The sequence below is a fragment of the Rhinolophus ferrumequinum genome, chromosome 2 (genome assembly GCF_004115265.2).
Source record: "Rhinolophus ferrumequinum isolate MPI-CBG mRhiFer1 chromosome 2, mRhiFer1_v1.p, whole genome shotgun sequence".
In the NCBI taxonomy this organism is placed as follows: domain Eukaryota; kingdom Metazoa; phylum Chordata; class Mammalia; order Chiroptera; family Rhinolophidae; genus Rhinolophus; species Rhinolophus ferrumequinum.
The window spans coordinates 39,190,819-39,218,306 of NC_046285.1; the positions used below are offsets into that span (position 1 = coordinate 39,190,819).

At 37.5% G+C, this 27,488-nt stretch overlaps 1 protein-coding gene across 6 annotated transcripts in view; it reads left to right on the forward strand.

The window, feature by feature from the left end:
* Window positions 1-27,008, forward strand: part of CD200 (CD200 molecule) — a 44,917-nt gene extending 17,909 nt beyond the window's left edge. Inside the window, exons 6-8 of one of the 6 annotated variants that reach the window (XR_004425356.1) lie at window positions 3,279-3,458; window positions 21,813-23,035; window positions 24,928-27,008. Coding sequence is in view for 4 of the 6 variants with exons in the window: in XM_033131166.1 (XP_032987057.1) it covers window positions 3,279-3,286 (8 nt within the window). In the remaining 2 variants the exon portion in view is untranslated. Of the gene's footprint in view, window positions 1-3,278; window positions 4,509-21,812; window positions 23,655-24,927 lie in introns of those variants that run through there. The other 5 variants (XR_004425355.1, XM_033131166.1, XM_033131195.1 and 2 more) reach the window with 5 other exon arrangements.
* Window positions 27,009-27,488: the final 480 nt, after the last annotated feature.

Consider the following 27,488-nt stretch of genomic DNA (forward strand, 5'->3'; position numbering starts at 1 on the left):
TGTTCGACGCCATTCCCCGTTCCTGAGACAGAGAGTCAGCTTATTTCTGTACCCAGGCCTTCTCTCATTTATGAAATACAATAGACTTCCCTTACCTGAATGGGATACGTTTCAAGACCCCCAGTGGATGCCTGAAACCACACATAGTATTGAACTCTATATTTTCTCTGTTTGTTCTATGCATGCGTACCTATGATAAAGTTTATTTTATAAATAGGCACAGTACGACATTGACAACAATATCTAATAATAAAACAGAACAATAACAATATACTGTAATAAAGTTATGTGATGTGGTGTTATAAAATAAGGGTTACTTGAACACAAGCACTGCGCATACTGCTGCAGTCGATCTGATAACCTAGGTGACTACTAAGTGACTAGAAAGGGCAGAGAGGATATACAAAGTGGATTGCTGGGCAAAGGGATGATTCACATCTAGGTGGGTCAGAGTAGGATGGAGCAAGATTTCGTCACACTACTCAGAACAGTACAAAATTTAAAACTTACAAATTGTTTACTTCTGCAATTTTTCGTGTTATATTTTCACACAACAGTTAACAAAAGTTAATTGAAATGGTGGAAAGTGAAACTGTGACTAATGTGGGACTATCGTAAACAACCGACTCTATGGAATTTTGGAAGCACTAAGATTGCCATTTACTGATATGTCTTCATGACATAAGACCAGTTCAGTTAATTACACTGAATGTTCAGTGGCATATTTTGAGTGACTGGAATTTGGGGCTGGTTTTTTAAATTTTTTTAAAGAAAGAATTAAAAAACAAATGTTCTTTTCACAGCCAGATCATTTAATCCCACATACTTAAAAAAGCTAGTAAAACCAAGTGTTGATTATGCGCAAGGCTGAAGAAAACTTGTTTAAGACCAAATTTTAAGTTGCACAAAGTTGGAAGAAAGGGAAGAAAATCAGATAGTGATATTTTTTATTTCTTCAAGTAACGAATTCTGATTTTCAATTTGTGATAAAAGTGAATAGTTCTACTACTGTTGCTTTCCATCTTTCCTTACCTTTACCTTTTTCCCTCTCTTTCTCTTTCTTCCATCATCTCCTGAAAACATAAAACTTGGATGGGCAGGGAAAATGTCACCAACATTCTTGACCTGGTGACCTGAAAAGTTATGATGTAAACAGAAATAAGGGAGTAGAGAGGGGGAAGTGTGTGTGTGTGTTCAGAGTTCCTGGGGGAGAAAAAGGAGGGGTGAATTCATTGTTGAAGATATTGAATATGAATAGACAGTCACCTCCCTGGATCTACCCAATAGGAAGACACACCTGGTAAGTAAGGAAAGTCTGTGAAAGTAGGGTGCAATTCTTTGATAAATGACAAAAAACAGAAAAGTTTATTTTCCATCAAAACCTTTTACTGATTGCTCACAAAAGCATAAGAAAATTTATAGTTTTTGAACAGAGGGATAACCTCTACTAACTGCTGTTATTTTTATAGAGAAGTTAGACTCCCTTTACTTTTCTTGTGAATTCTGTATAATGCTAGAGAGTATGATGTTGTTGTTTTCAATTGGAAAGCTGCACTCTGGAGGAAGGTGTGTTGAGTTTAAGGCAATTTCTCTTTCCAACATTCCTGATGGGATCATCACAGTTAACTGCTCAGGAGACTGTGACAACAAGATGAGACGATAGGGTAATAGGCTTTCAAAGAACTTTTTTTCTTCCTTTTTGAATCTAATCCTTTATTACTAAAATAGAAAGTGAGAAAAAAATTAAAATTTCCCAGGGAAATTTCCCACCATTCTGTATGTTATTTCAATTAAATCCCAGTTGATGTCATACATTTGTCCTTTCCCCATATGCTACAATGAAGTTAAATTTGGGGTAGACACTAATTTTTTATTTCTCATTTGTCACCCTACAGTGATTACATGCGTCTTAGAAACAGAAACTTCACTTTATAGACAATCACGGAAGTTTTAGAAATCTTTAAGCAGCAGTTTTCTGTTGTTTGATTGAGTCAAGGCTGAATTGGAAGACAATAGATAATATAGACAATCATGTGAAACGCATGTCCCAAACTTAACCATTTCTTCAAGAACTTAGTTGCTTCATGTAGAAGTGGGTTTTTTTCACCCACACTATCTGTATAATCACCTGATTTCTTTCACATTACTTCACAATCACTGTACCTATAAATAGGCTCTTTGCAATAATAACAATGGCAATGTTAGGGAAACACTATATCCTAAGTGGGATTATGTTACTATCTCCTATTTTAAGCTAGTACTATGTCAAATAACAGAGGTGATCAATAAACAATTTGTAATGGTAAAATAGGTGTTTAGTTGGAAGGGCAATACAAAGAATATTTGTTTCCAAAAAGATAAGAATCTTCGCTTTGCTAAATAATTGTACTTAGGTTTTCCAGATGAAGGCTGGATGAGTGGTAATACTCACCTCTATCCCAATTTCCTCATAGTTCCAAGAAGAAGAAATGCAAAGCTTTATATGAGAAAAGGGTTAAGCAACCATTATTGAACTCAGGGTAGAATTGCTGGCATAAATCTTGCATTCTAAGACTATTTTTCTACAAAATTTTATTCTTGAATGGGTGCAAATGCCACCCATTATACTAAAATGTCATGATATAATCTGATCACAGTCATTGACTAACAGACCAGTAAGCCTGGGCGTTCTTGCCTGAGCTGCTGTGTGTCTTTTGCCACAGAGAACTCACACTGGAAATGTTGGCAAGGTTCAAACATGCGGAACTTTGTTGGTTTTGGTAAGAAATTCTTAAGATTGCACAAAGAACTCGAGATGGCACCAAGATAAAATCCCAGGTCGTTCACTTCACTATCTACATGCCTTGGAGGGAGGCCCACACCCTCCCAGTTTCTGTGCTGGAAAAGCCAATAATCCTTGAAAGGATCTCCATCTGCCTACTTTATGACCATTCTCAACCTGATGTCCAGCAAATTAGTATCCATGGGAAACAAAGCTCAAGGTCTTATAAGTAAAATACACACAGATCATTTGGAATTCTTGAACATGTTTTTTTACTTGTAGTCATAAGTGATTCTATAAACCTTTATTTTGTAGAATTATCTCTATCCTTTTAAACAGAGTCACATTCTCCTCATATCACATTGGGTAAGAATGTCTAATTCCTTATCTTTGCTGATGAAAACTGCACAAAGAGAATCTCTGTTTATTGACCCTTCTGCTATTTATCTTCTTAAAATCTATTAGGATAGAAATGATAAATGTTCAAAGTTAATATCTTGATCTTTTTTTTTTCCAGAGCCCTAGAGGAGTCAGAGAACCCTGAAAGTTATTTTATGGTCTCCTTGAATCTGATGCAGGAGGAAAGCAGGAGAAAAAGGGTCATTCTCCAAGGGACCTGAAAGAGCAAAGGTGGTGGGAGTATAAGGCCTGAAAATTTCAAGACTTTCTACTGCCATCGAAGTTACCCACTGCTTGTGTAAGTTCCAAGAGGAAATTATTTTGCCTCTCAGGTGTGTTGTAGGACTTCATTTTGTAAAACAATGCAGTATTGTGCTATTGAACGGATACTGGACTTAGAATCAGGAGCCACAGCTTAGAGACTGACTTTGACTGAGACTGATGGCAACCCTGTGTTTATCAGTGAGCTTCCACATTTGCATCCAGAAAATTGACAATTTGGACCAGATAATTTGCCATTCTGCTCTAAAAACTGATGTAAAAGGGAATAAACAAAGGGAAAAGATGTGAAAAGGGGAAAGAAGAAAGAAGTCGGGAAGGTTAAGGACCAAAGAACTTTTCTGAGATTACCTTTGCTTTTCTGTGGATATTTCTTCTCTTCTTCCCTATTGTTCTTAGGTCCATGAGTCTGTTTCCTCATTACTGCTTTGCTGATAGCTGGTCTCTTTAGAACCCTGGGTTTCACTGCTATTCTTCATGTACTTCTGTGACATTTACCACAATGAAAATGGGACTGAATTTATTGTGAAATAACATTGGCAACCTTAACTTTACCTATTTTTATAGCAGAATAAGTATTGCTAGTCTTAGACAGCAGCTCATATGGTTTAAAAAGCATGTGTTACTTGTCTATTTGTTGCATAATATGACCTGGCCCTATTGTAGCCATTCTGAATTCAGACTAGTCTAATGAAAATATGTTATGAAAACAGGTATTTAGGAGGTTTCCTAAATAGAAGTCAACCAGTTCATATGCTTTGTCTCTCCTGGCTTCTTTCCCCATGGGTTCACTTTTCACAGTAGCAGAGGAAGCATGTATGGGTATACAATTCCCTTTGTTCTAAATAAATCGTTTTAACTAGTGGAACAACTTTTGAACTCTTAAATAATCATAAGACCAAATTAGTGACTTTATTGGTGTCTTTTGCTTTCGTGTCTCTATCTAGTGACCTAGGAATTAAAACTTAAGTTGTTTTCATTGTTGAATTGGATATTTATATATTTAGTAAGCTTTTTCAGATGTTATTTAATTCTGTATTATTTCTTATATTTGTATTAAGATACTGAAGAATTAAAATTGTCAACTCTAAATATTTGGTTCATTATATTATCTTGGGAAATGTTTTGCCTCTATGTGTGAAACCCCCTCCTCCCTCCTATCTTTCACCCCCTAAAAGATGCCATTGACACTTCTGATTACTTGCAAAGTCACGAATCAGATGTCCCTGATCTGGCCAGTGGGAGCTCTTTCAAGTTGGAGCCTGTATCCTTTTGATGTGACATGGTCAATTTGGGGGCTCTTCCTTATATGTGCTGTTTTTATTTTGCATTTAGATACTAACACTTGCAAAATGATTACCTCACACAGTTTTGAATTTAGTAGGAATTACCACCCTGCTTCTTGCTGTGCTGTATTTCTAATATCTCAGCTGGCAGATCAGGCAGGATAACTTAAAACAGCGGTTCTCAAATATTTAGGTCTCCAGACCTCTTTACACACTTTAAAACATTACTGAGGACCCCAAAGAGTTTTTTTTTTTTTTTGTAAAGTGAATTATGTCTACTGATATTTACCATATCTGAAATTAAGATCGATAAGTTTTAAAAACAAAAATAAACAAGCACTCATTGTATTAGCCATCATAGTGATGTCAACATCATACATCATGTAGCTTCTGGAAAACTCCACAGCCTACTTATGAGAGAATGAGAGTGAAAAAAGGCAAATAATGTATTGGTGTGATTGTGACAATAATTTTAACTTTACAATCCCCCTGAAATGGTCTCCAGGACAATACTGAGGACTTCTCAATTAAAGTATAGGCAAAGTAGGAGCCCACCTTATGAGACGACTTCATGACACTTTCTCAAAGGAAGAACTCCTCACTAAGCAGCTATCTTCACAGTGCCTAAGCATTCCACCATTCCACCACAACTTAAGTTACGCCATTATCTTTCTGGGAGTTCCTTTAAAAGTGCATGGAGCCATAGGACTATCCATCTTCATCACTAATAATTTGATTTAAACTGGCTTATTAAACGGATTATCAGTTATCTTGCAGGATATTGAGAGACTTAGAATAGGTAGGTTTTGATGGACAAGGCTTGGGAGGGTCATAGAGAATGAAGAGAGAGGAGGAAGGGGCAACTCAGCAGGCAGCTCTGTCTAAAAAAGAGGATTCTGATCCTTGTGCAGACAAGTCTTACCCTGTGACTCCTGCTCTCCCACCCCAGGAGGGGCTTGCCAATTACCCCATGCTAATCCTATAGTGCTTTTCCTGAATTTGTGAATTGGAAAGAGGTAGCTTGGGCTTTGCATATTTAAGCCAGACTGGGAAAGTTATAAACATTTGAGTCACTTAGAACACCTCAATCACATAATTCTTGTTAGTAAAATTTCAGAAAAATTCCAGGGTGGTGATAAACCTGTTTAGACAGGGAAAAGGAAAACAAGAGAAAGAAAAAAAGCCTTTTATACTTAAGTAAAACTAAAACTGAAGGTGAGCATTTGGAAGGGGCTAAGGGTAGTAGCAATTTATTAGTCAGCAGCTAAGTAACACTTCATAAACACAGGTTCAAAGAGTGCAAAATCCATGTTGCGACTAGGGCTTCATAAGTCTTTAGTTAAAACAATTTATTTAGACCAAGTTTCTTCTCTTGTCGTTCTTAGTCCATCAAGAAAGAGATTTTACTATTTAAAAATAAAGCTTCCCCAATTTATTCCTTACAACTGTAATGCTGGTTGGGTTTTTTTTTTATTGTTGTTGTTGTTTTGTTTGTTGTTTAATATTTGCTCTGAAACATTCCAGATTTGACCTCAATCTCCACACCATAGTTGGTTGCTCAGGGTATTGAATGTGCACAAAGTCACACAGAGCTAGAGCTACGACTCAGTTCTAAACAAGTCAACTTTTGTACCAGCACCATATTCATTTGAGCTTCGTGAGGTCAGGAAGCTATTTAAGCCAATTTTTGTAAGTGTGAAAAATAAGGCTTTTCAGTGACTTTCCATAGCTAACACTGTGAATGTCAAATGGGCCTAAAACTCCAACTCAAACCCCAGGCTTCCTGTTCAGTGCCCTGTCTGACCCCTCCATTCATACTGTGATTCATCCCACATCCGACTTGTCGGTATATCCTATTTGCTCTATCAATGTACTCAGAAAACAACTCCTACCCCTAATGCCACCACCTGGTCCAAACCGTCATTATCTTTGTCCCACATTGTTGTCATAGTTTTCTAATTAATCTCTCTGCTTCTGCCTTCTGCCCCTTTAATCTATTCTTATAACTGTCTTAAAATATAAGTCAAGACAAATCATGTCATTCTTCTATACAGAATTTCCAAGAGCTTCCTATCTTATTTAAAGTAGAAGCCAAAGTCTTTATATGTTCTCTTAGGCTCCTACATGTTTAGGCTCCCCGATACTCTCTGAAGTCATCTCTTACTGCTGCTTGCTCTGCCAGCCATACTAGCCTCCTTGCTATTTCACCAACATTCAGACATTCTCATCACAGGACCTTGGTACTGACTCTTCTCAGCCTGGAATGTTCTTGCAGATAGCCACATAAGCTCTATCCCCAGGAAACATTCCCTGTCTCTCTCTCCTGCTTCATTTTCCTCCACTGCACCCATCACCATCTAGCATGTAATATGTTTTAGTTGTTTATTTTGTCTCCTTCTGTTAGACTGTAAGCTTCATTAAGGCAGAGATTTTTTTCTTTTTTTCTTTTTTAACTGTTTGCTTGTTTGCTTGCTTTTCCTGAGCACCTAGTATAAGTGGTCAATACATATTTGAACAAATTGATTTTGTGCGAAGACATTATGGGAGGAATAATAGCTTTGTGTTGGGACATGCTTTCTGCCCTATGGGAGAGTGTGATTGAACTAGAGAGGAGGAAAAAGGACTTTTAGAAATTGGTGGTCATAAGCATGAGGCATAGAGATGAGCATAATAAATTTAGAGCCAAAGGAATGGGGTTTAAGTTTCATTCCTGGCATTTAGTAATGTGTGATCTTTGGCCAATCACTTAATCTCTCTGAATTTACAATTCCTCAATTATAAATTGGGTATGTACCAAGTCTGTCTGATTGAGCAACTCTAAAGCTCAAGTGAGAAAGGGATATATCTCCCAATATGTGCAAGTTTATGTGCTGAGGCATGTCTGCTCTATGACCTCAAAATTCCCACTAAACTGGAAAGCAACTGAGGACACAGGCCTCATGTCCTCAGTTGCTTTCCAGTTCCTTCACACCCCCACAGTCAGCCCCACCCTTGTCCAGATGTGGACGTGAGGTTGAGGAGGAGGTAAGAGTGCTGGCAGTGGGAGCTGCCCTCTGGCTGAGCAGAGAGAAAACCTGCTGGGTTTTGCTTCAATACAAGCAGATGCCGCCGTACACCATCCAGGACGATTTGGCCTTGCCTTGTGCTGAGACAAAAAGGAATAATACTCACAAAAATTCTTGCTATTTAGCATTTGGCTTTCTGAATACAGTTTGGCCATCTTATTGTAGAATGTTGACAGCCATGACCTGTCATCAGAGATGGCAGAGAGCCTTCTAAAACACTGAAAGACAATGCCAAAATGGATATCCCTGAATTCTCTCCCTAAAATTATGTGGCTTTACCAGATCTGATAAGACGTCAGGATAGAAGGAGCTTGCCAGAATTTGAAAGGCTCCAGAGAATGCAACAGACACTTTGCTATGTTGAACCAAAATCATATTGTTAATAGCTTAGATAGTGGAAAATTGAGCTCAAATAATTGGAACTCAAAAAGATAGTTATGTTTTTCTGGAGGTAGCTTTCCCTTTTCAGTACAACAGCCTAAAGGCACTGAAGCCAGCTGCCAGATGATGCACTTTGCAGACCACGACTCTGTGTCTGGTGTTTAGTCTGTATCTAGTAATTCCCTCGACTTGTACACATGTTGTTTCCCTTCTTATACTAATCAATCAAAGACAATATTTTAAATATCTCATGTAAAAATAAGTCAGGTGATAGCTTTAATTACATGCTTTTAAGTAATGTAATCATTAATAAGCCAGATGGCTCTTAGGTAAGAAAGATCAGGAAGCACTAAAATTTCAGTGACAGTGAGCAGTCTGATGGAAACACATTGATTCTATCATGTACATTCAGGGGTGAGTAGGACTGAACTAAATCAGTGTTTGTGAAATACAGCCTAAAACTATCCTAGAACTTTATTCCCCCTTTCTATGTGTCCCAGTGGGTTTCTAAGAAGCCAAGCCAGTTCTGCAGCCGCCGAGACATGTTTGGAACCCCTTGGGTAAAGGAGATGCTTCTTTCTACTTCGTCTTACAGCTAAATTTAATTTCCAAATATCTTGGAGTGACAGATGTGTTCTTTTAGGGAACTCCAGGCCTATTCACTTGTATTTGATTTGTCTAGGTTCTATCCTGAATGTGTCATCAGGAGCATTCATTGTGTAGAAACAAAGGTTAGCTACAGTTTGAGACCTAGCATTTCAAGAATTGACTGACATATATGCCCCCAGCTAAGCTGAAACTTCTGACGTATGCCCACAGGCACAGCATCATGTGAGTCTCTGTGGAAGAGATTGAGTAAGAATATAGAAAGTCAGAGATAGAAGGGATTTTAGAGATGAGGAAACTGAGGCCTAGAAAGATCAAGTGACTGAAATCACAAACCTCGCTCCTTTACCAGGATAAATGAGAGAACCAGGCAGCAGAAATTTCCAGCGTAGCTACGTTATGTGGCTTGACAGATTCTGGTTAGGGGGACTGACTCAGCAGAGAAAAAACATTTCCTACATTTAAATATAGCTTCAGGACCTCAGCACTTACTGGAACCCAAGACTTTCCTGAACTGCTTCCCTCTGTATGAGGTTCAAAGCTATTCCCATCACTAGTATTGACGTACCTCCAGCTTCCTTGGGTGTTAACAGGTAAACATGTGGTTTGATAGGCAATATGTGCAGTTCTGATTTTGTGCTTAAATTTTGGAGAATTCTTTCCCTTAGTTAGAATAATTTTGATTGTTTTCAGCAAAGTTATTTTTTCCCTTGTATCTTGATGAGAGAGAGAAAGAGAGAGAGAGAGAGACAGAGAGAGAAAGCACATTCTTGGATGAGGATAGGAAAGTTTCCAGAAATATCAGGTTAACAATGAAAACAAAACAAAATGAAAAAAAAACAAGAACCACTTAGGAAGCTAACACAAAGCCAGACTTGAATGAATTTCCATTTACTCTCACCAAAAGCTAAACGTACCAGAGAACATTTCAATCCTGGTGAAAAGATGAAGAGAAAGAAAACAAATGATTTCACAAGTTTGGGGGCTCATATTTGGCTTGGTTTATTGAATAAAGAGATGGACTAGAGGTGATAATGTCATTAGATGAATATCATGATAATTGGATTTTATACCAATTAAGTATATAATCATTTCCTGACCATACAGTTGTTAGAGAGTGACATTGCACTTCTCTTCTGTTTTATACATGTGTTTCTGCTAGTTGTGTTTATGGTGATCAGAATAGCATCATGTACTTTGCAGTGGGTAGCATTTATCAAGTACTATTTCTGCCACCCAACTGTACTGGGTCCTGAGAGATAGCTGCAGAGGGAGGCACTGATCAAATCCTTTCCTTGGAGAAATTTAACGCTTTAATGACCAAAAAAACAACAACAAAAAACAACTTACCTGCATGTATTTAAAAACAACTTGTGAAAATTCATGAAGTAATGTCATAGTAAGAAATACTATTTAGAAATGTAGTTATTATAATTCAATTTATACTTTGATTCCACATAATTGCATATGTTATGATAAGATGTCTTGGATATGGATGATAAGGAATGATATCGGCCCTATGTTGATTGCTGTTGAAATTGAGGTTCATTATACTCCTCTCTCTACTTTTGCAAATGTTTGAAAATCTCATAATCCAAATTTTTTAAAAAGAGCCATGTTCCAAATTTGTTTAACTAGCTACTTGAGGGTGGCTTTTCATCTAAGCAAGAACACTATTATCTCCTCCATTTTTACAATCTATCCATCTCTGTCACCTTTTCACCTGGTTTCCAAATAAAATCTTTTCTCAGTCCACAACCTTTAATTACATTACTCTAGACATTTCTCAATGGAAATATGATCCTGAATGCTCTGCTCTAGATCTTACATCAAATCCCAGGTGTTAAAATGATTATACAACCCCTCTCTTGACAAAGGTCATAGTAGTAAAGAGTTGACAGAAAGTAATCAGACAGGATTTACCTTTGGATTGAAAAGAAAATCACCATGATCAGGATACATGGCAGAGAACTTTGCTATAGTTTCTTTTACCAATTGGGGTGACTATCTTGACCTTCAACGCTTTATCAAAGAGTACACTATTGAAGATGATATAATAAGAGTGATATTTACTTCACACTTTTTGGGAGTATCAGTCTTTCTCTACAAGGTCTGTCAATTAAGTTCAACAACTTGTTGCTAAACTTTTTTGATATCAGACAGATTATTCACTATGAATTTGTAACAACTGGGCAAACAGTTAACCAAGTTTACTATTTGGAAGTGCTGAAAAGGCTGCATGAAAAAGTTAGACAAAAACGTCAACAATTCATGGCTCTTGCATCAGGACAATGCACCAGCTCACACAGCACCGTCTGTGAGGGAGTTTTTACCCAGTAAACAAATAACTGTATTGTAACATCCTCCCTACTCACCTTATCTGGCCCCCAACAACTTCTTTCTTTGCCCAAAAGAAGATAATAGAAATATTGAAAAGAAGACATTTTGATGACATTCAGGACATCAAGGGTAATACGATGAGTGCTCTGATGGCCATTCCAGAAAAAGAGTTCCAAAATTGCCTTGAATGGTGGATTAGGCACTGGCATCAGTGCATAGCTTCCCAAGGGGAGTACTTCAAAGGTGACCATAGTGATATTCAGCAATGAGGTACGTAGTAGCATTTTTTCTAGGATGAATTCACGAACTTAATTGTCAGGTGTTCGTATGACTACAGTGTTCCTGCTCTTAGTTTGAAGTAGATACAGGCTGAAGTTCACCCATCTAGGTCAGGTACCTCATAATTTCTGGAGTTACACTATATATAATATTATTGCAAAACTTTAAACACATATTTTATTTCTCATCCTCAGATACTCTAAGCTATTAAAGCCAGCTCCAAGCATATTTTCAAACTCTAGTTCTAATGAACCAGACCCAGGAGTCATGACTTTTTACTCACCACTGGACTCACTTCACAGTAACTTTTATGAGTAATTGACTAAGAACACATAATTCATCTAAATGGTGTATATTCTTGGACCACATAATCTTTGCCCATTACAGAATCACTTACACCTTCTGCTTTTCCTGAACAATGTTGTGAGAAGCATTTGTGGGCATTGTCAATGTATTTGCTGAGAAATGATGCTAAGGTCAAAATACATCATTATACTGCTTAGTGCTCCAAGTACAAACCAATATTTAAAAACCAAAAAACAAGAAACATTATTGTCCAAAGGAATTGGCGCTCTCCCTCTTTTCTGATTCTAACTTTATAATTGACTGGTTTCCCCTTCTTGTCTTGACTATCAAGAAAACAAATCCAACTAAGAGGTTTTTATCTAATTATAAAAGTAAATATTACATGCTTATTTTAGAAAATCACTAAAGTTCAGAAGAGTAAATATGGAGGAAGAACAGAAAATTAATCCATCATCCCAGCATCCAGAAAACATACTGTTAATACTTTTGTAAGAGCCAAATATGACAATTGATGGAATTGAATTTACTATTATGGTTGATATGAGTGCTCACCTTTTAATTTTAAGATTTTTATTCAAATATAGCTAACATATAATATTACATTAGTTTCAGGTGTGCACCATAATTATTCAACATTTATATACCTAAAGAAGTGATCACCATCATAAGTCCAGCAACCGTCTGACACCATACCATGCTATACAACATTATTGACTATATTCCCTACGCTGTACATTACATCCCCATCATTTATTTTATATCTGGAAATTTGGACCTCTTATTCCTCTTGTATTTCCCCCCACTTTTTAATTTTTTCAATTGCAGTTGACATTCAAGAGGATTTTATATTAACTTCAGTTATATGGCATAGTGGTTAGACATTTATATAATTTAAGAAGTGATTCCCCGACCAGTTTATGACCCACCTTGCACTATACATATTTATTACCATATTATTGACTATATGCTTTACTTTACATCCCCATGACTGTTTTGTAATTAACAATTTGTACTTCTTAATCTCTTCACCTTTACACCTGCCCCCTAACCCCCTTCCATATATCACCCCAATAAATCTAGTACCCATCTGATACCGTACATAGTTCTTACAATATTATTGACTATATTTTTTATGCTACACTTTACATCCCAGTGATTATTTTGTAACTACTAATTCGTACTTCTTAATCCCTTCCCATTTTCACCCACTGCCTAACCCTCCTCCCATCTGGCAACTATCAAAATGCTCTCTGTTATCTATGAGTTTGTTTTTGTTTTGTTAATCTGTTTATTTTGTTCTTTAGAACCCATATATCAGAGAAATCACATTGCATCTGTCTCTCTGTCTGACACTCCACTCAGCACAGTACCCTCCAGATTCATCCATGCCACTGCAGATGGCAAGAACCCATTCCCTTCCCTGACAGAGCAATATTCTATTGCATATATGTATCACCTCCTCTTTATCCGTTTATCCATCGATGGATACCCAGACTGCCTCCACATCTTGGCCATTTTACACAATGCTGTAATGAACATGTGGATGCACACATCCCCTTGAAGTAACGTTTTGGGTTTCTTTGGATAAATACCAAGAAGTAGAATTACTGAGTCCTCCTTTGTCTCTTATTATAGCCTTTATTTTAAAGTCTATTTTGTCTGGTATAGATATTGCTACCCCAGCTTTTTTGTTTGTTTTCATTTTCGTGAAATATATTTTTCCATCACTTTACGTTCAGTCTGTGTGTATCTTTCATTTTTAGTATATGTGCTGCCGAAGCGAGCACATATGTGTACCTTTTGATCTGAGTGAGTCTCTTGTAGGCAGCATATGTAAGGGTTTTGTTTTCTTAACCATTCACCCTCCCTATGTTTTTTTATTGGAGCATTTAGTCCATTTACATTTAAAGTAATTGTTGATAGATATGTAGTTATTGCCATTTTATTATTCATATTTTAAATCTTTTCCTTTTTCTTCTTCTTAAGAAAGTTCTTCCAACATTCCTTGTAATAGTGGTTTGGTTGTGATGAACTCCTTTAGCTTTTTCTTGTCTGGGAAGCTCTGTATCTGTCCTTTGATTCCAAATGATAAGGTTGCTGGGTAGAGTAATCTTGGTTGTAGGTCCTTACTTTTCATCACTTTGAATATTTTGTGCCAATCCCTTCTTGCCTGTAAAATTTTTGTTGAGAAATTAACTGATAGTCTTATGGGAGCTCCCTTGTATGTAACTAACTGCTTTTCTCTTGCTGCTTTTCATATTCTTTCTTTGTCTTTAACCTTTGGCATTTTAATTATGATGTATCTTGGTGGGGGCCTGTTTAGGTTCATCTTATTTGGGACTCCCTATGCTTCCTAAATCGTATGTCTATTTTCTTTTCCAGGTTAAGGAAGTTTTCCATTATTATTTCTTCAAATACATTTTCAATTCTTTGTGTTCTCTCTTCTTCTGGTACCCCTGTAATGTGAATGTTGGTACACTTGATGTTGTTCCAGAGATCCTTTAAATTATACCAATTTTCTTGGATTATTTTTACATACATTTTGCTATTCTGATTGTGTGTTTTATGCTACCTTATCTTCTAAACTGCTGATTCAGTCCTATGCCTCATCTAACCTATTGTTGATTTCCTCTAATGTATTTTTCATTTCAGTTATTGTATTCTTTTTGTCTGATTGGTTCTTTTTTATGTTTTCTATCTCCTTTTCTATGTTTTCTATCTCTTTGTTGAAGTTCTCCCTGAGATCATTGATCATCTTTATAACCAGTGTTTGGAACTCTGCGTCTGGTAGATTGCTTGTCTCCATTTTGTTTAGATCTTTTTATGGATCTTTGTTTTGTTTTTTCATTTGGGGTATTTTTTTTTTTTTTTTTTGTCTTCACAGTTTTGCTAACTCCCTGTGTTTGTTTCTATGTATTAAGTAGGGCTTCTATGCCTCCCAGTCCAAGCAGAATGACCTTATGTAGTAGGTGTCTGTGGGACCTCAGTTGCTCAGTCTCCCTTGTCACCTGAGCTGAATGCTCCAGGTGTTTCCCTTGTGTGGGTTGTGTGGCCCTCCTGTTGTTGTTGAGCATTGGTTGCCATTGGCATGTCAATGGGAAGGATTGACCCTCAGGTTGTGAGGAGTGGCCATGAGTACAGTGTAGAAGCTGTTGTGCGGGGGCTGACCTTATGGAGGATGATTCACTTTACTAGGGCTCTGGTGCTTGCCCAGTGTGCTCTCTGAGTGTGTCATTGTTGGAGGCAGTTGGGTAATGCTGCAGCTTGGTCTGAAGATGGCCACCAAGTGTGCCAGCCTTCGAGCCTTCTGGGAGGGGCCCTACTGCCAGCCAATTTCAGCTGCAGCCTGTGACCTGCTTGGGGCCACCTGGCGTAAGCTACAAAGGGAATTCTAGATGGCCACCAACCAAGCTGGGCTTGGATGTGCCTCGAGAAGCCAAGCCATGAACCGAAACCAAGCCTGCTGTTAGTGCCAGGCTTGGAGATGCTCAGGAAGAGGGACACACTGAAGTCAGATGCTGCTTGCTTGGGTTGAATGTTCAGGAGGAAAAGGTCATTGCATTGAATTGGGTCTTTTAATACATTATTATGCTTTTATTTTTCTCAGATTTAAATATTTTGACTACAGTTTTCTGAAATCATTTCTCAGAAATTCTCAGATTTTATTCACATTATTGTTCATTATCTCTGGTTTGGTTGGGTTAAAAATAATACAGTTAGGTCCAAACAGGAAGATTAGTGTCCAGGGCAGGAAGAAATTAATGTTGACCATGCCTGGAAAATAGATTGGGAATACCTGGCAGAGCTTCATATCTGTGGAGCCATCTCCCTAAAGGTGATTCATTTGATGCTTTCTGTATTTACAGAGGAGCAGTCTTTCCTACAAGCAAATAAAGAAGCTGCCTCCTTAATATTATTAGAACCTCTTTCTTTGTGCCAATAGCCTTCCTGGGGACTCAAAACTTACATAAATGCAGTTGTCTTTAAAGTCAGCTAAATAATTTCCCTTGCTTGTGAGAGGGTAAAGAATCAATAATTTGAATGCAATTAAGTTATCCTATTAGATGGTTTTTAGGAAGCCACGAGCAGGAGTTCTTAACCTGGGCTTCTCTTTCTTGAAACTATTATCACATCAAAATTCTTTTCATCTAGTTATATCTAGTTCTGCCAGTTTATAACAGCAAATATTATTTAGTTTTCCCAAGACTGCAGGGTTTTTGTTGTAGCTGTTGTTATTGTATTGTTTTTTGTTGTTGTTATAAAATAGAATATTGGTACCTTTACATAAGGTTGTGGTGAATATTAAATAACATAACATATGAACAGCAATCAGCCCCATACCTGGTAAAAATCACAAAGTACTCAATAAATATTAGATATTTTTGTTGCAAGAAAGAGAGTCCTTGGCTATGTGCAGGAAAGAATTCAAGCGTGAGCCAGGAAATAAAGTGAAAGTAGTTTATTGAATAAAAATCTACTCCATAGGCAGAACAGAGGTGGCCTCTGAGTGAGAGACAACCTGGATTTAAGGTGTGGCAGTAATTTTTATTTGGTAGGTATTTTACATAGAAATAAAGGGTGGAAATATTCTATTAGTTCCAGGAAATGGGTGGATTTTTCTGGGAATTTGGGATATATCCACTTTTTGTCCTTATATGGTCCTCTCCAGAGATGTCATGGCACTAATGGGTGTGTCATTTTGTGTGAAGATGTATTATAATGACTATATAATGTGGCTGGAGATTACTTGGAGGTAAATCTCATCGCTATCTTGGTCTTGGACAGTTCTAGGTGGTTTCCATTACTCCAATTTCCAAAGGCCAATGATTTCATAACTCAGCCCCTCACACTCTTGACCAATTCCAATAATTAAAAAGTTCCAACCCATCCTCCTGTATTTAACCTTTAAATTTTGTTGTTCTTAAAAACTTGGAAATAAAACTTCTCATTTTCTCACTTTGTACTCTTTCCCTATGTGACCTTGTCTCTCTGTCTATTCAACCGCCAACAACTTCTGCAGCTCTTGAACTTTTTTACTGTCTCCAGTTTTATCTTTTATAGAATATCATATAGTTAGGATCATACAGTATGTAGTCTTTTCAGACTGTCTTCTTTCACTTAATAGCATGCATTTAAGGTTACTTCATGCCTTGTTATGGCTTGATAGTTTTTTTCTTCTGGTTTGTTTTTAACATTGCATGATATTTTATTATTTGATGGACCACAGTTTCACCAAGGACATCGTGGCTGCTTCCATCCCTGTGCCAGTTTCTATGTGAACAGTTTTTAACTCATTTGGGTAAATACCAAGGAGTGTGATTACTGGATCATATGGTAAGAGTATGGTTAGTTTTGGAAGAAGCTGCCAAACTGTCTTCCAAAGTGGCTGTACCATTGTGCATTCCCACCAGAAATGAGTGAGAGTTCTTGTTGCTCCACATCCTTGTTAGCATTTGAGGTTGTCAGTGTTTAGATTTTTCCATTCAAATAGGTGTGTAGTGGCATCACTTTGATGTGGAGCATCTTTTCATATGCTTTTTGTTGAGGTGTTTTTAAGGTCTTTGTCCCATTTTGTAAATTGTGTTGTTTGTTTTCTTATTGATGAGTTGTACTATTTGTATATTTTAGGTAATAGCCCTTCATCAGATATGTTTCTTAGCTTTGTTCACTCTTGGGTTACTTGGGGGGAAAAAAAGACGCAATCAATACTTTCTTGCTCTAATCTAATAATCTTCAAATTAGTTGCCATTAAGTTGAGAAGAATATGGGGAGGCATAAAGGTTGGGAAGCAAAGAAGTGAGGTAAGCTGGAAAACTATATCTAAAAAAAGAGTATTGGGTGTTTCTTGGACACAGAACTCACTGGAAGAAGAGTACTACAGAAGCCTTGTAAGTTTCTGATGAAATTGCATTACAAAAGAAATCATAAGGCATAACTAAAAAGCATTCACTTGTGAGAGATGTTGACAAGAGACTTGGGCTCCCTTTAATAAGCAGATGATGGACAAACTCTGCAGAGCCCACTTTAGTCCCAACCCTGTGCTTGGCATCAGTTGTAAATAAATATTTGTTCCCTCCTATACTGAATATCCACTTTTAATGATGATTCTATTTTTCTCTTCTACTAGGTCCCAAAATCTAGAAATAAATTGTTGATTTCTATGCTTTGGGGCTCCCTCCCTGTCAAGGGCTACAGGAACTTGGTTTCTAGTGGAGCCCAGCATGGTATTTGGAGAAGAAAATCTCTTAGTCACTATGGCATAACTAGTGAGACTACTCATTTTCCATGAATACATTCTGCTTCTCTCCTACAAATGATTCTTCTGATTCTCTCAGTGACACAGTCTGGTCTAGAAATGACAGCATTTACTCACAAGTTATTCGTAGTAAAGACCCCCTTTTTTACGTTTTGAACACTCATTGTGCCTCCCAGGAAATCCCTTCAGGTCTTTTGTTATAATTAAAAGTCACAGTTTATAATCTGACTAATACCATGGGAACTGTAGGCAGAATGTTCTCACAAGATCTGTCCACAAAGACAGATAGCACCAACGGGCACAGCATGCTCTTTGGCTTTCTGTGAACTCTTGACAAGCTTTGGCTGGTGCCTTGGTTCTGATAGAATGTACACATTTCTGCTGGTATGTCAGAGGTTCCTGGAAGACTGGTCAACAGTGATATTAACCTTTTACTGCCTCCAATTTCTTCAAGTCCTGGTGCATTCAGCTGTATGTCTCATTTAAGAAATGGGGGGAAAAATGGAAGGGAGAGGAGGGAGATTAAAAGGCAGGTAGGGAAGGGAAAGGGGAGAGAGAAAGGAAGGTGCTGTAGTCTACCTTCCCTTGGGTCTCCACTGGGGACATAGGTGGGGGCATGGCTGCTTCTACCTGGGGAAAGCTTACCCATAGTCTCCACACTGCCCTTCCTCCCAGCCTTCCCCTTTCTTCATCCCTTCACCCCATTTCCTTTTCCCATTACATTTTCCCTCCATAATCAACCTAACAGGAGCTAAATCAGATTCAGAGGGAGGTAGAAATCCTGAGACTTATGAACACAGACTGCGTTAGTGCGATAACAATAGTTTATGAATTAAAAAAAGGATAAGAAAACTAATTTATTAGTGACCCAATATAATAGTCAGGACAGATCGTTGCTAAAGAATCTCCTTTTCCTCAACTCCGCAAAAGTCCAAAAAAAAGAGAATACCTCTCCTGCAGTCTTCTTAACTCTATTCCTTCCTTTCCCTTTTTAGGGTTTCATTCTATATTTACCCAAAGGCTTCACAGACTTTACCCCATTCTAAAATCATTGTTTCTTTCTAAGATGTTGGAAGTAACTTTCCTAGTATCTAGCCCAGAAGAGAGACTTAGAAATCACTAGTTCCCTTTACTTTAGTTGAGGAGATACTGACCTAATGTACTAATTCACAATAAGGTGTTACAGTTACTTTCAACCAGGAAATTTCCATTTTAAATATAGAATTTTGGAAAAGGCTTATTAACTGAGTAGAGATCAAATGTTGGTCGCAAATGACCTTGTCTACTAGCAGATGTGTTTTGTTTGGCCTACAAAGTACTTTAACAAATCAGAAAATATTCAATAAAAGTGCATTATCTGACTCAGTTTAAAAAAAAAAAAAATCTTCCAGAGGGTCTCCTTATGCACAAATCTACAGCTTCTTTTAGACTGGCCATGATTCTTGGTTTGCCACAAAACCGACCACATCTTGTCTTATACTCAGCCTGCTTTACTCATGTTAGCCCCTGCCCAACCCCTCATAGAGCTTGAATTTGTAACTTCGATCGAAAGGAATTAACACATATCTAGATTTCATGTACCCTCTTCTCCAGGAAGCTCCCCCTGAATCTCACCCTACCCTTTTTCTCATGGCTCTAGTCACTACATCCTGTCTTCTTTCTTTAATTTCTAGGTCCCGTTCCCCAGCAAACTGCAAGTACCTTGGGTACAGAGGGTTTTCGTGTCCTCTGTAACCCTAGCCCCATCATAATAGTGAGTGATGCCTGACAGGGAGATTAGGTCTCACGAACTCAGTATGTGCTTCTCCTAGCCTGTCTTATTGAGATACAGTAGTTCCTCTTTATCTGTGGTTTCTCTTTCTGCAGTTTCAGTTACTTGTAGTCCACCATGGCCCAAAAATATTAAGGGGAAAATTTCAAGAATAAACAATTCATAAGTTTTAAATTGCACGCTGTCCTGAGTGGTGTAATGAAATCTCTCGTCATCCCGCTCCATTCCACCCAGGACATTAATCATCCCTTCATCCAGCGTCTCTATGCTGTATGTGCTCCCGCCCGTTAGTCACTTGGTAACCCTCTCAGTTATCTGGTCGCCTATCACAGTATCGCAGTGCTGTGTTCAAGCAACCCTTATTTTACTTAACTTTTATTGCAGTATATTGTTATAATTGTTCTATTTTATTATCAGTTACTATTGTTAATTTCTTACCATGCCTAATTTATAAATTAAATTTTATCATAGTTAGGTACATGTAGAAAAATATATATAAGGTGGGTATTGTCCACAGTTTCAGGCATCCATTAGGGGTTTTGGAACATATTCCTAGCAGCTAAGGGGGGACTACTGTACTTCCAGAAGGCTTTATTGTTTGTCATTTCTTTGTCTAAGTCTGTCCTCTTCTGTGATTCTCTTTGGAGGACTGCTTTTGAGGCTATACTGTAGTTAGGCAGCCAAAAGAAAGATAATTCTATATAAACAAGTTATTTCTTATAAAATTCCAAAACTTGGAAAAGTGGTAAAGTATTATTTAACTTATAAATAATTATAAGTTAACTTAAAAATAATTATATTTTATAATAATTATAAAACTCTGTAATATGGCTCTACCTAAGAAACAATCATTTGGAACAGAGTGCACATCTTCATAATACATTCTCTCTGCCTTCAAGGCATAATTTGAGTGTTCTCTTCTCTAGAAGGATTTTTTTCAGATATTCCAGGCTAAGATCCTACAGTACTTTTACAGATTTATATTTTAGTGCTGAATATAGAACTTAGTTTGTTTTTCTCAGTGGGCTGTGGAACAGAATCTACATCTTATTTTTCTCAGTAACCCTAGTGCCACCCAAACCAAGCACATAGAAGGTACTCAATAAATATTTGTGGAATAGATTAAAGTTGTTTTAAATTTGGGATTGTAATATGAACTTACATTGTTTCTATTTCAAACAATGGGGGGAAAAGGAAATTTACTAGAGTGTATAACATGTGATAGGGGCAACTATTGGTTCATGAAATACTCACGAGTATGTACTCTGGGTCATCAATAGCAAGATGTATTTCTTCCCATGGGTTATATAAAAGTGTGAAAAACACTGAAATAAAGCATGACTGAGTTATTAATATCTGCACAACTCAGAAGACATTTTAGCGTATATTTTGGTAATTTTTTGGTTAAAAACTTAAACGTACATGTAATTTTTTGGCCAATTTTTTGGCCTATCCTTTCCTCCTAGGAAAATTTCAGATAATGTGCTGAGATCCTCCTATAACCAGGTGATTATGTAGACATAATCACTTTCTGCTGATCAGCACAAGGTGGCCTGTATTGAAAAAGACAAAAGTCACCCCTCTTCCTCAGTAGCAGAGCTGGGGTACACACCCAGGTGAACCAGGTTCCAAAGTCCAAGTTCTTTTTTATTTACCTTACTGACAGAAACTACTTCCTTTAGTAGCGGAAGCTTCCTTCCCTTAGGATGCCATTCAGGGTCTTGTGGGAAACGACCCTGAAAATCCATCATCAGAGATCAAGGGGGAGTCCCAAAACTTTGCGTGCTCTTGGAAAGACACCTCCTCCCACATCTCTTAAGTGTACTCTTCATCAACATTACCTAACATGTCTTTATACCTGTTCATGTCAGTCACTGCAAGAAGCACAGGGCTGACTCCTAGGAAAGCACTCCAGATATTAATATCTATAAAGAGATGTGAATCCCCTTTCCTGATACTTTCTTCCGTCAACCCCAAACTCCTGAAATCCTTCAACTCTGTTCCCTGGAACTCATGATCAATAATCATCACACACCCCTGTGTCCTCAACCTTATTTCTAAAGGTTTCTTTTCATCTCTACAGGAACTGAAATGAACCTGGCGCCCCCTTGAGGACAGTGTTCTCCTGCAGCCCCCTGCAGTGGTTTTGCTTTCCTTGGACCACTGACCCTGAGTATGGCAGTGTGGCGTGGGGAGGTACCTCTGTTGCCTCTCAGTGCCATTTCTAGGTCGTTTTCCTTTCTGACTCCGGGAAAAGCCTTTTCTTTGAATCTCAACCCATCAATGTACTAACCCCTCCTCTTTCTTATAGAAGACTTTCTATCTCCCTCCGGTAATTCCCCCTGATTCCTTGAAGTTTTTCATTCCTGGTTGACTGCCACTGTCTCCTAAGCTACTTCTGTCATAATTATTGGTTACAACAGTATGTACATAGGTGATTCATTCAATTTCCTGGCCTCTTCCCCTCCGGTAACCTGGTGCTCACTCTACCTCGGGCCCTTCGTTCTGTGCTCATATCCTAATCTTTTTGTTATTATAGAAATTGCTACTCATTCATGACCTCATTTTCACATTTCCCACTGCCGTAAGACAACCTGCTGTTTATTTCCTCAAGTACTCCAACTGTAACTATTCTGTATTTGTGGTTCTCAACTGAGGGCAGTTTTAACACACACACCCTAACCCCCCAGGAGACACTTGGAAATGTCTGGAGACATTTATGGTAGTCACCACTGGATCCTAAGAGAATGCTAATGGAACCTAGTAAGTAGAGGCCAGGAATGCTATTAAACATCCTACAATGCGTGGGACAGCCCTCCACAGCAAAGAGTTATCCAGTCCAAACTGTTAATAGTGTGAGGTTGAGAAAGTCTGCTTAATGTGATCGGGTTCTACAGTCCAGTGATTCTACCATGGTGTTATGGATTGAATTGTGTCCTCCCAAAAAAGATACATTGAAGTCCTAACCTTTGGTTCCTCAGAATGTGAACTTATTTGAAGACAAGCTCAGTGCCAATATAATTAGTTATGTTAAAATTGGGTCATGGTGGATTAGGCTGGACCTCTAATCCAACATGACTGGTATCCTCATAAAAAGAATGCCATTTGAAGAGAGAGACTCAGGGAGAATTCCGTGTGAAGATGGAGGATTGGAGTGGTGCATCTACAAGTCACGGAATGCCAGCGATTACCAGCAAGCAACCAGAAGTTAGGATGAGGCAAGGAAGGATTGTTCCCCAAGGGTGTCGGAGAGAACATGCCCTGCTGATACGTTGATTTTGGACTTCTAACCTCCGGAACAGTGAGGTAATACGCAACCCATTTTGTGGTACTTTGTTACAGCAATTCTGAGAAGCTAATGCACATGGTTTCACTGGGCTTACTCCGTTTATGCCCTTACTTCCTGTCTTGCCTAGTTTAAATAATGGTGGTTACTAAAGCAATAGAGTCTGTAATCTTGTGCAGCACCTATTTATTCTGATCAGGAAGCAAATAAATTGAAATCTGGGGCTTTGTTACAGTCTCAATCTATCCAAATCAAATGATATGATGTTGTAAGTATATATGATAAAGTTTGGGTAAGGTGAAACTGGAAAGAGGGCCAAAACTTTTGTAATATGCTAAACTGATATACCTGTGGGTCTCCATTGATGTAGCAGAATCCCTGAAAATGGGTTTACCCTGCAAACCTAAACCGAATCTTCTTGGGATATGCTCTGCATATGCCACGTTGGTACATGTTTTCCAGGCTTTAATTCCTTGACCTCACATCCATCGCATTGGTATCAAATCTCTGACCAATGACTCTGAGTGTATCATCTCCGCTACTGCAATGGGCCTGAAATGATGAGTCTGTTTTACTTAGTTCAGTAAAGGAATTTGTAAGCCTGAGACTGTACAAAAAAAAAAAAAACACAACACAAAAAACATACAGGTGAACAAAAAATAAATATGGTATCTTTGTTTTTTACATACATTTATTTTTATGCAAATATAACAAAATCGTTTTACTGCTTTATATATGCTTTGTATTAAAGATGTTTAAAATCAACTAACATAGTAGACAGGGGATTTTGCCCATTTATATTTGTGGTCAATTTTCAATACTTCAGATAATCTGATTGACTAAATTCATAAGTTTAGCTTTTAAGTTGTTAAAATGCTTAAGATAATCATATGTAAATTTATACCTTTTTTATTAGCTTTATTACAGTTTTTATGTGTTTAAGATGGTTTGGTTTATGGGGGTTGTATGTCTGCTTTCTTAAGTGCTTAAGATTCTTAAGGAAATCCATTATATGAAATGTAGGTGGAAGTATTGACAGGAACGTAAGTAACCAAGTCTGAGAAATGGGTTTAAATATTTAGGAACATTCAAATTATTGGATTTATAAATTCATTTGTTGAATTATATCCATTTAAAATATAAAATAATTAAGTTTATATATAGTATCTAAAGAATTATGCACATTGCTTGTGAAATGTACAAGCTAACTTAACAATAAACAAGTACAAACTGCTTAATTTCAATCTAAAAATTCTTAAGTTACTAGATTTTTCCAATTGTGTTTAAAAGCTTAAAACAAGCAAGGTTTTCAATTTAGAACTATGATAATATAGGCTACTCTAAGTGTTGTTTTCTTTACACAAAAGCCTCTGTGAGACTTCAAAAAAAAAAAAAAAAAAACAACCAAAAAGTTCAACTGATGTCAGCCTGAGATGGCTGAAAATAAGAAATCTGCAAGAGTTAACCAGAACAGAAAGAGCTGCAGCAGGAGAGAGGGATGATCGTGTGTAGGAGACCATGGAACTTCAGTTTTATTGAATCATAAAGGGTGGAACATAAATTCCTAGGGTGGTAGATGCCAAAATACCTTAATGGAAAACTATGCAAGATGCAGCTAAAAAATAAATGCTCTCCAAAATACCACCCACTACTAAAGCACACATACACATATTCAGTATGGTAAAAATAAATCTAACTGGCTTTTTCCAGAACTCTTTTCCATAAAAAGGCCTCAGTGGGCAGGGCCAATTGGGAAACAAGGCTTTGGTTTGTGCTTCCTTCAGGAGAGCCTGGCGCCAGCTCTGTGGCTTAGGAAACAGAACTCAATTGTCTCTCCCTTTCCTTCCCTCTCTTTTTAACCTAATGTTTCCTGAAAGGCAGTGGAACCCCAGCAAACCTCTTCCCCTTCTAGCCATAGGGTCTCCATCTACACGTGCATGAATGTGAGGAAGCTTTAAAGCAGATCACGAGGAAACATACTTGAATGGAATAAAACTTGCTGCTGGCCCTCCCAGACTACTTCAGACTCCTCCTGCCTGACCACTTCTCCTACCAGGCCTTCTCCCAGATTCAGTAGGTTCAACCATAAAGATTTTCTGTTCCTCTCACGCATCCGGGCCTTCCTTGGCATTTGCTATTTCCTCTACCTCAATTATGAACCTTCTTTGTCTTACCCACTTCTATACTTCCAATGTCCAAACAGTACCTTCACATAATAGCCACTCAGAGAACACGTGTGGATACCTGAATGGAGAACAGGAAGAGAAAGAACCTCTTTCAACAGCCTCTTCAGCATTTTTCACTGCAGTTCACTCAAGGAGCGGAGGGGACCCTCTTGGACAGCACCAGACTTGCTTTCTGCCTCCTGCACAGGAAAGGTCTCGCCACCATCCTTCATGCAGCTTTCTGGAAAGTTCACAAAGTAAAGACTTTTAAAGGTACAGATGGACTCTGTGTACTTGGTCCTTTTTTTTTTATACTGGGTGTCCAATGTCCTACCTAACCCCACAGAATAGAGGCCGAATAAAGGAGGATTTCGGCTGCCTTTTTTATTTACTTTTTACTGACTTTTCTATTTTCTCTGTGACCTGGAGCAACTCATTGATTTTTGTACATCTCTTTCCTTACACATAAAATTGGTTAAAGACAATATTTGGCTCATCAGGTTGCAGTGAATAACAAAGATAATGTTTTTTATGATTTTGTAAAGTTCCTCCAGAGGTATATCCTCAATCAATGTTAACTGTATTGTGGTTTCTGGTGATGCTATTATTAGCTATGAAATGAAGGAAAGTCTCACTTGGTGGATTTCAAACTGCATTTCAGATGACTGAAGTTTTCTTAGAGGTATTGCAAATTCTGAGAATGTTTAATTCTATTTTTAATAAACATTTTAGTTTTTTTTTTTTTAAAGAGACTTTAGTTTTAAGTTCACAGAAAAATTGAGCAAAACAGATGAGGTTTCCCACATTACCTTGCCCACTCTCCCTATACAGCTTCCCCTATTAACACTCTTCACCAGGGTGGTACATGTGTTATAGTCAACTAACCTACACTGACATATCATTATCGCCCAAAGTCCATACTGTATATTAGGGTTCACTCTTGGTGTTGTACATTCCATGGATTTTGACAAATGTATAGGCATACCTTGAAGGTATTGCAGGTTTGGTTCCAGACCACCATGATAAAACGAATATTGCAATAAAGCAAGTCACACATATTTTTTTTTGGTTTCCCAGTGCATATAAAATTATGTTTACACTATACCGTAGTCCATTAAGTGTGCAACAGCATTATGTCTTAAAAAAAATGTATATACCTTATTTAAAAAATACTTTGTTGTTAAAAAAAAAAAAAAAAAGCTAAGCATCATCAGAGCCTTCAGCCAGTCATAATCTTTTGGAGGTTTTGCCTTGATGTTGCACTGCTGACCAGGGTGGTGATTGCTGAAGGTTGGGGTGGCTGTGGCAATTTTTAAAAATAAGACAACAATGAAGTTTGCCAAATCAACTGGCACTTCCTTTCACAAATTATTTCTCTGTAGCACACAATGCTGTTTAATACCATTTTACCCACAGTAGAACTTCTTTTAAAGTTGAGGTCATTCTTCTCAAACCCTGTCACTGCTTTAGAAACTAAGTTCATGTCACATTCTAAATCCTTTGTTATCATTTCAACAATCTTTATAGCATCTTCCCCAGAAACAGATTCCATCTTGAGAGACCATTTTCTTTGCTCATCTATAAAAAGCAACTTCTCACCCTTTAAAGTTTTATCATGAGATTGCACTAATTCACTTATATCTTCAGGCTCCACTTATAATAATAATAATATAATGTATAACATATAACATATAATATATAGTATATAATAATAATGGCACCCTCAATTATAATAGTAACATCACTGATCATAGATCATCATAACAAATATAATCATAATGAAAAAGTTTGAAATATTGGAAGAATTATCAAAATGTGACAGAAACATGAAGTGAATAAATATTAATGGAAAAAATGATGCCAATAGACTTGCTCAATGCAGGTCTATTGGCATCATTTTTTCCACTAATGTGCTTTGCTTTATTGCACTTTGCAGACATTGCATTGTTACAAATTGAAAGTTTTTGCCACAAACTTTCAATTTGTAACAATGCAATGTCTGCAAAGTGCAATAAAGCAAAGCACAATTAAACACAGCAAAGTACAATTATACCTGTGTAATGACTTGTTTCCACCAAATTATAGTGTGATATAGAATAGGTTTATGCCCAAATAAGCCTATGCACTCTGCCAATGTAGCCTTTCTTCCCCCACAAGCCCTGGCACTCACTTATCCTTTACTCTCACCATAGTTGTGCCTTTTCCAGAACGTCATATTGTTGGAATCATACAGTATGTTGCCTTTTCAGATTGACTTCTTTCATTTATTAATATACATTTAAGTTTCTTCTATCTTTTCATGGCTTGA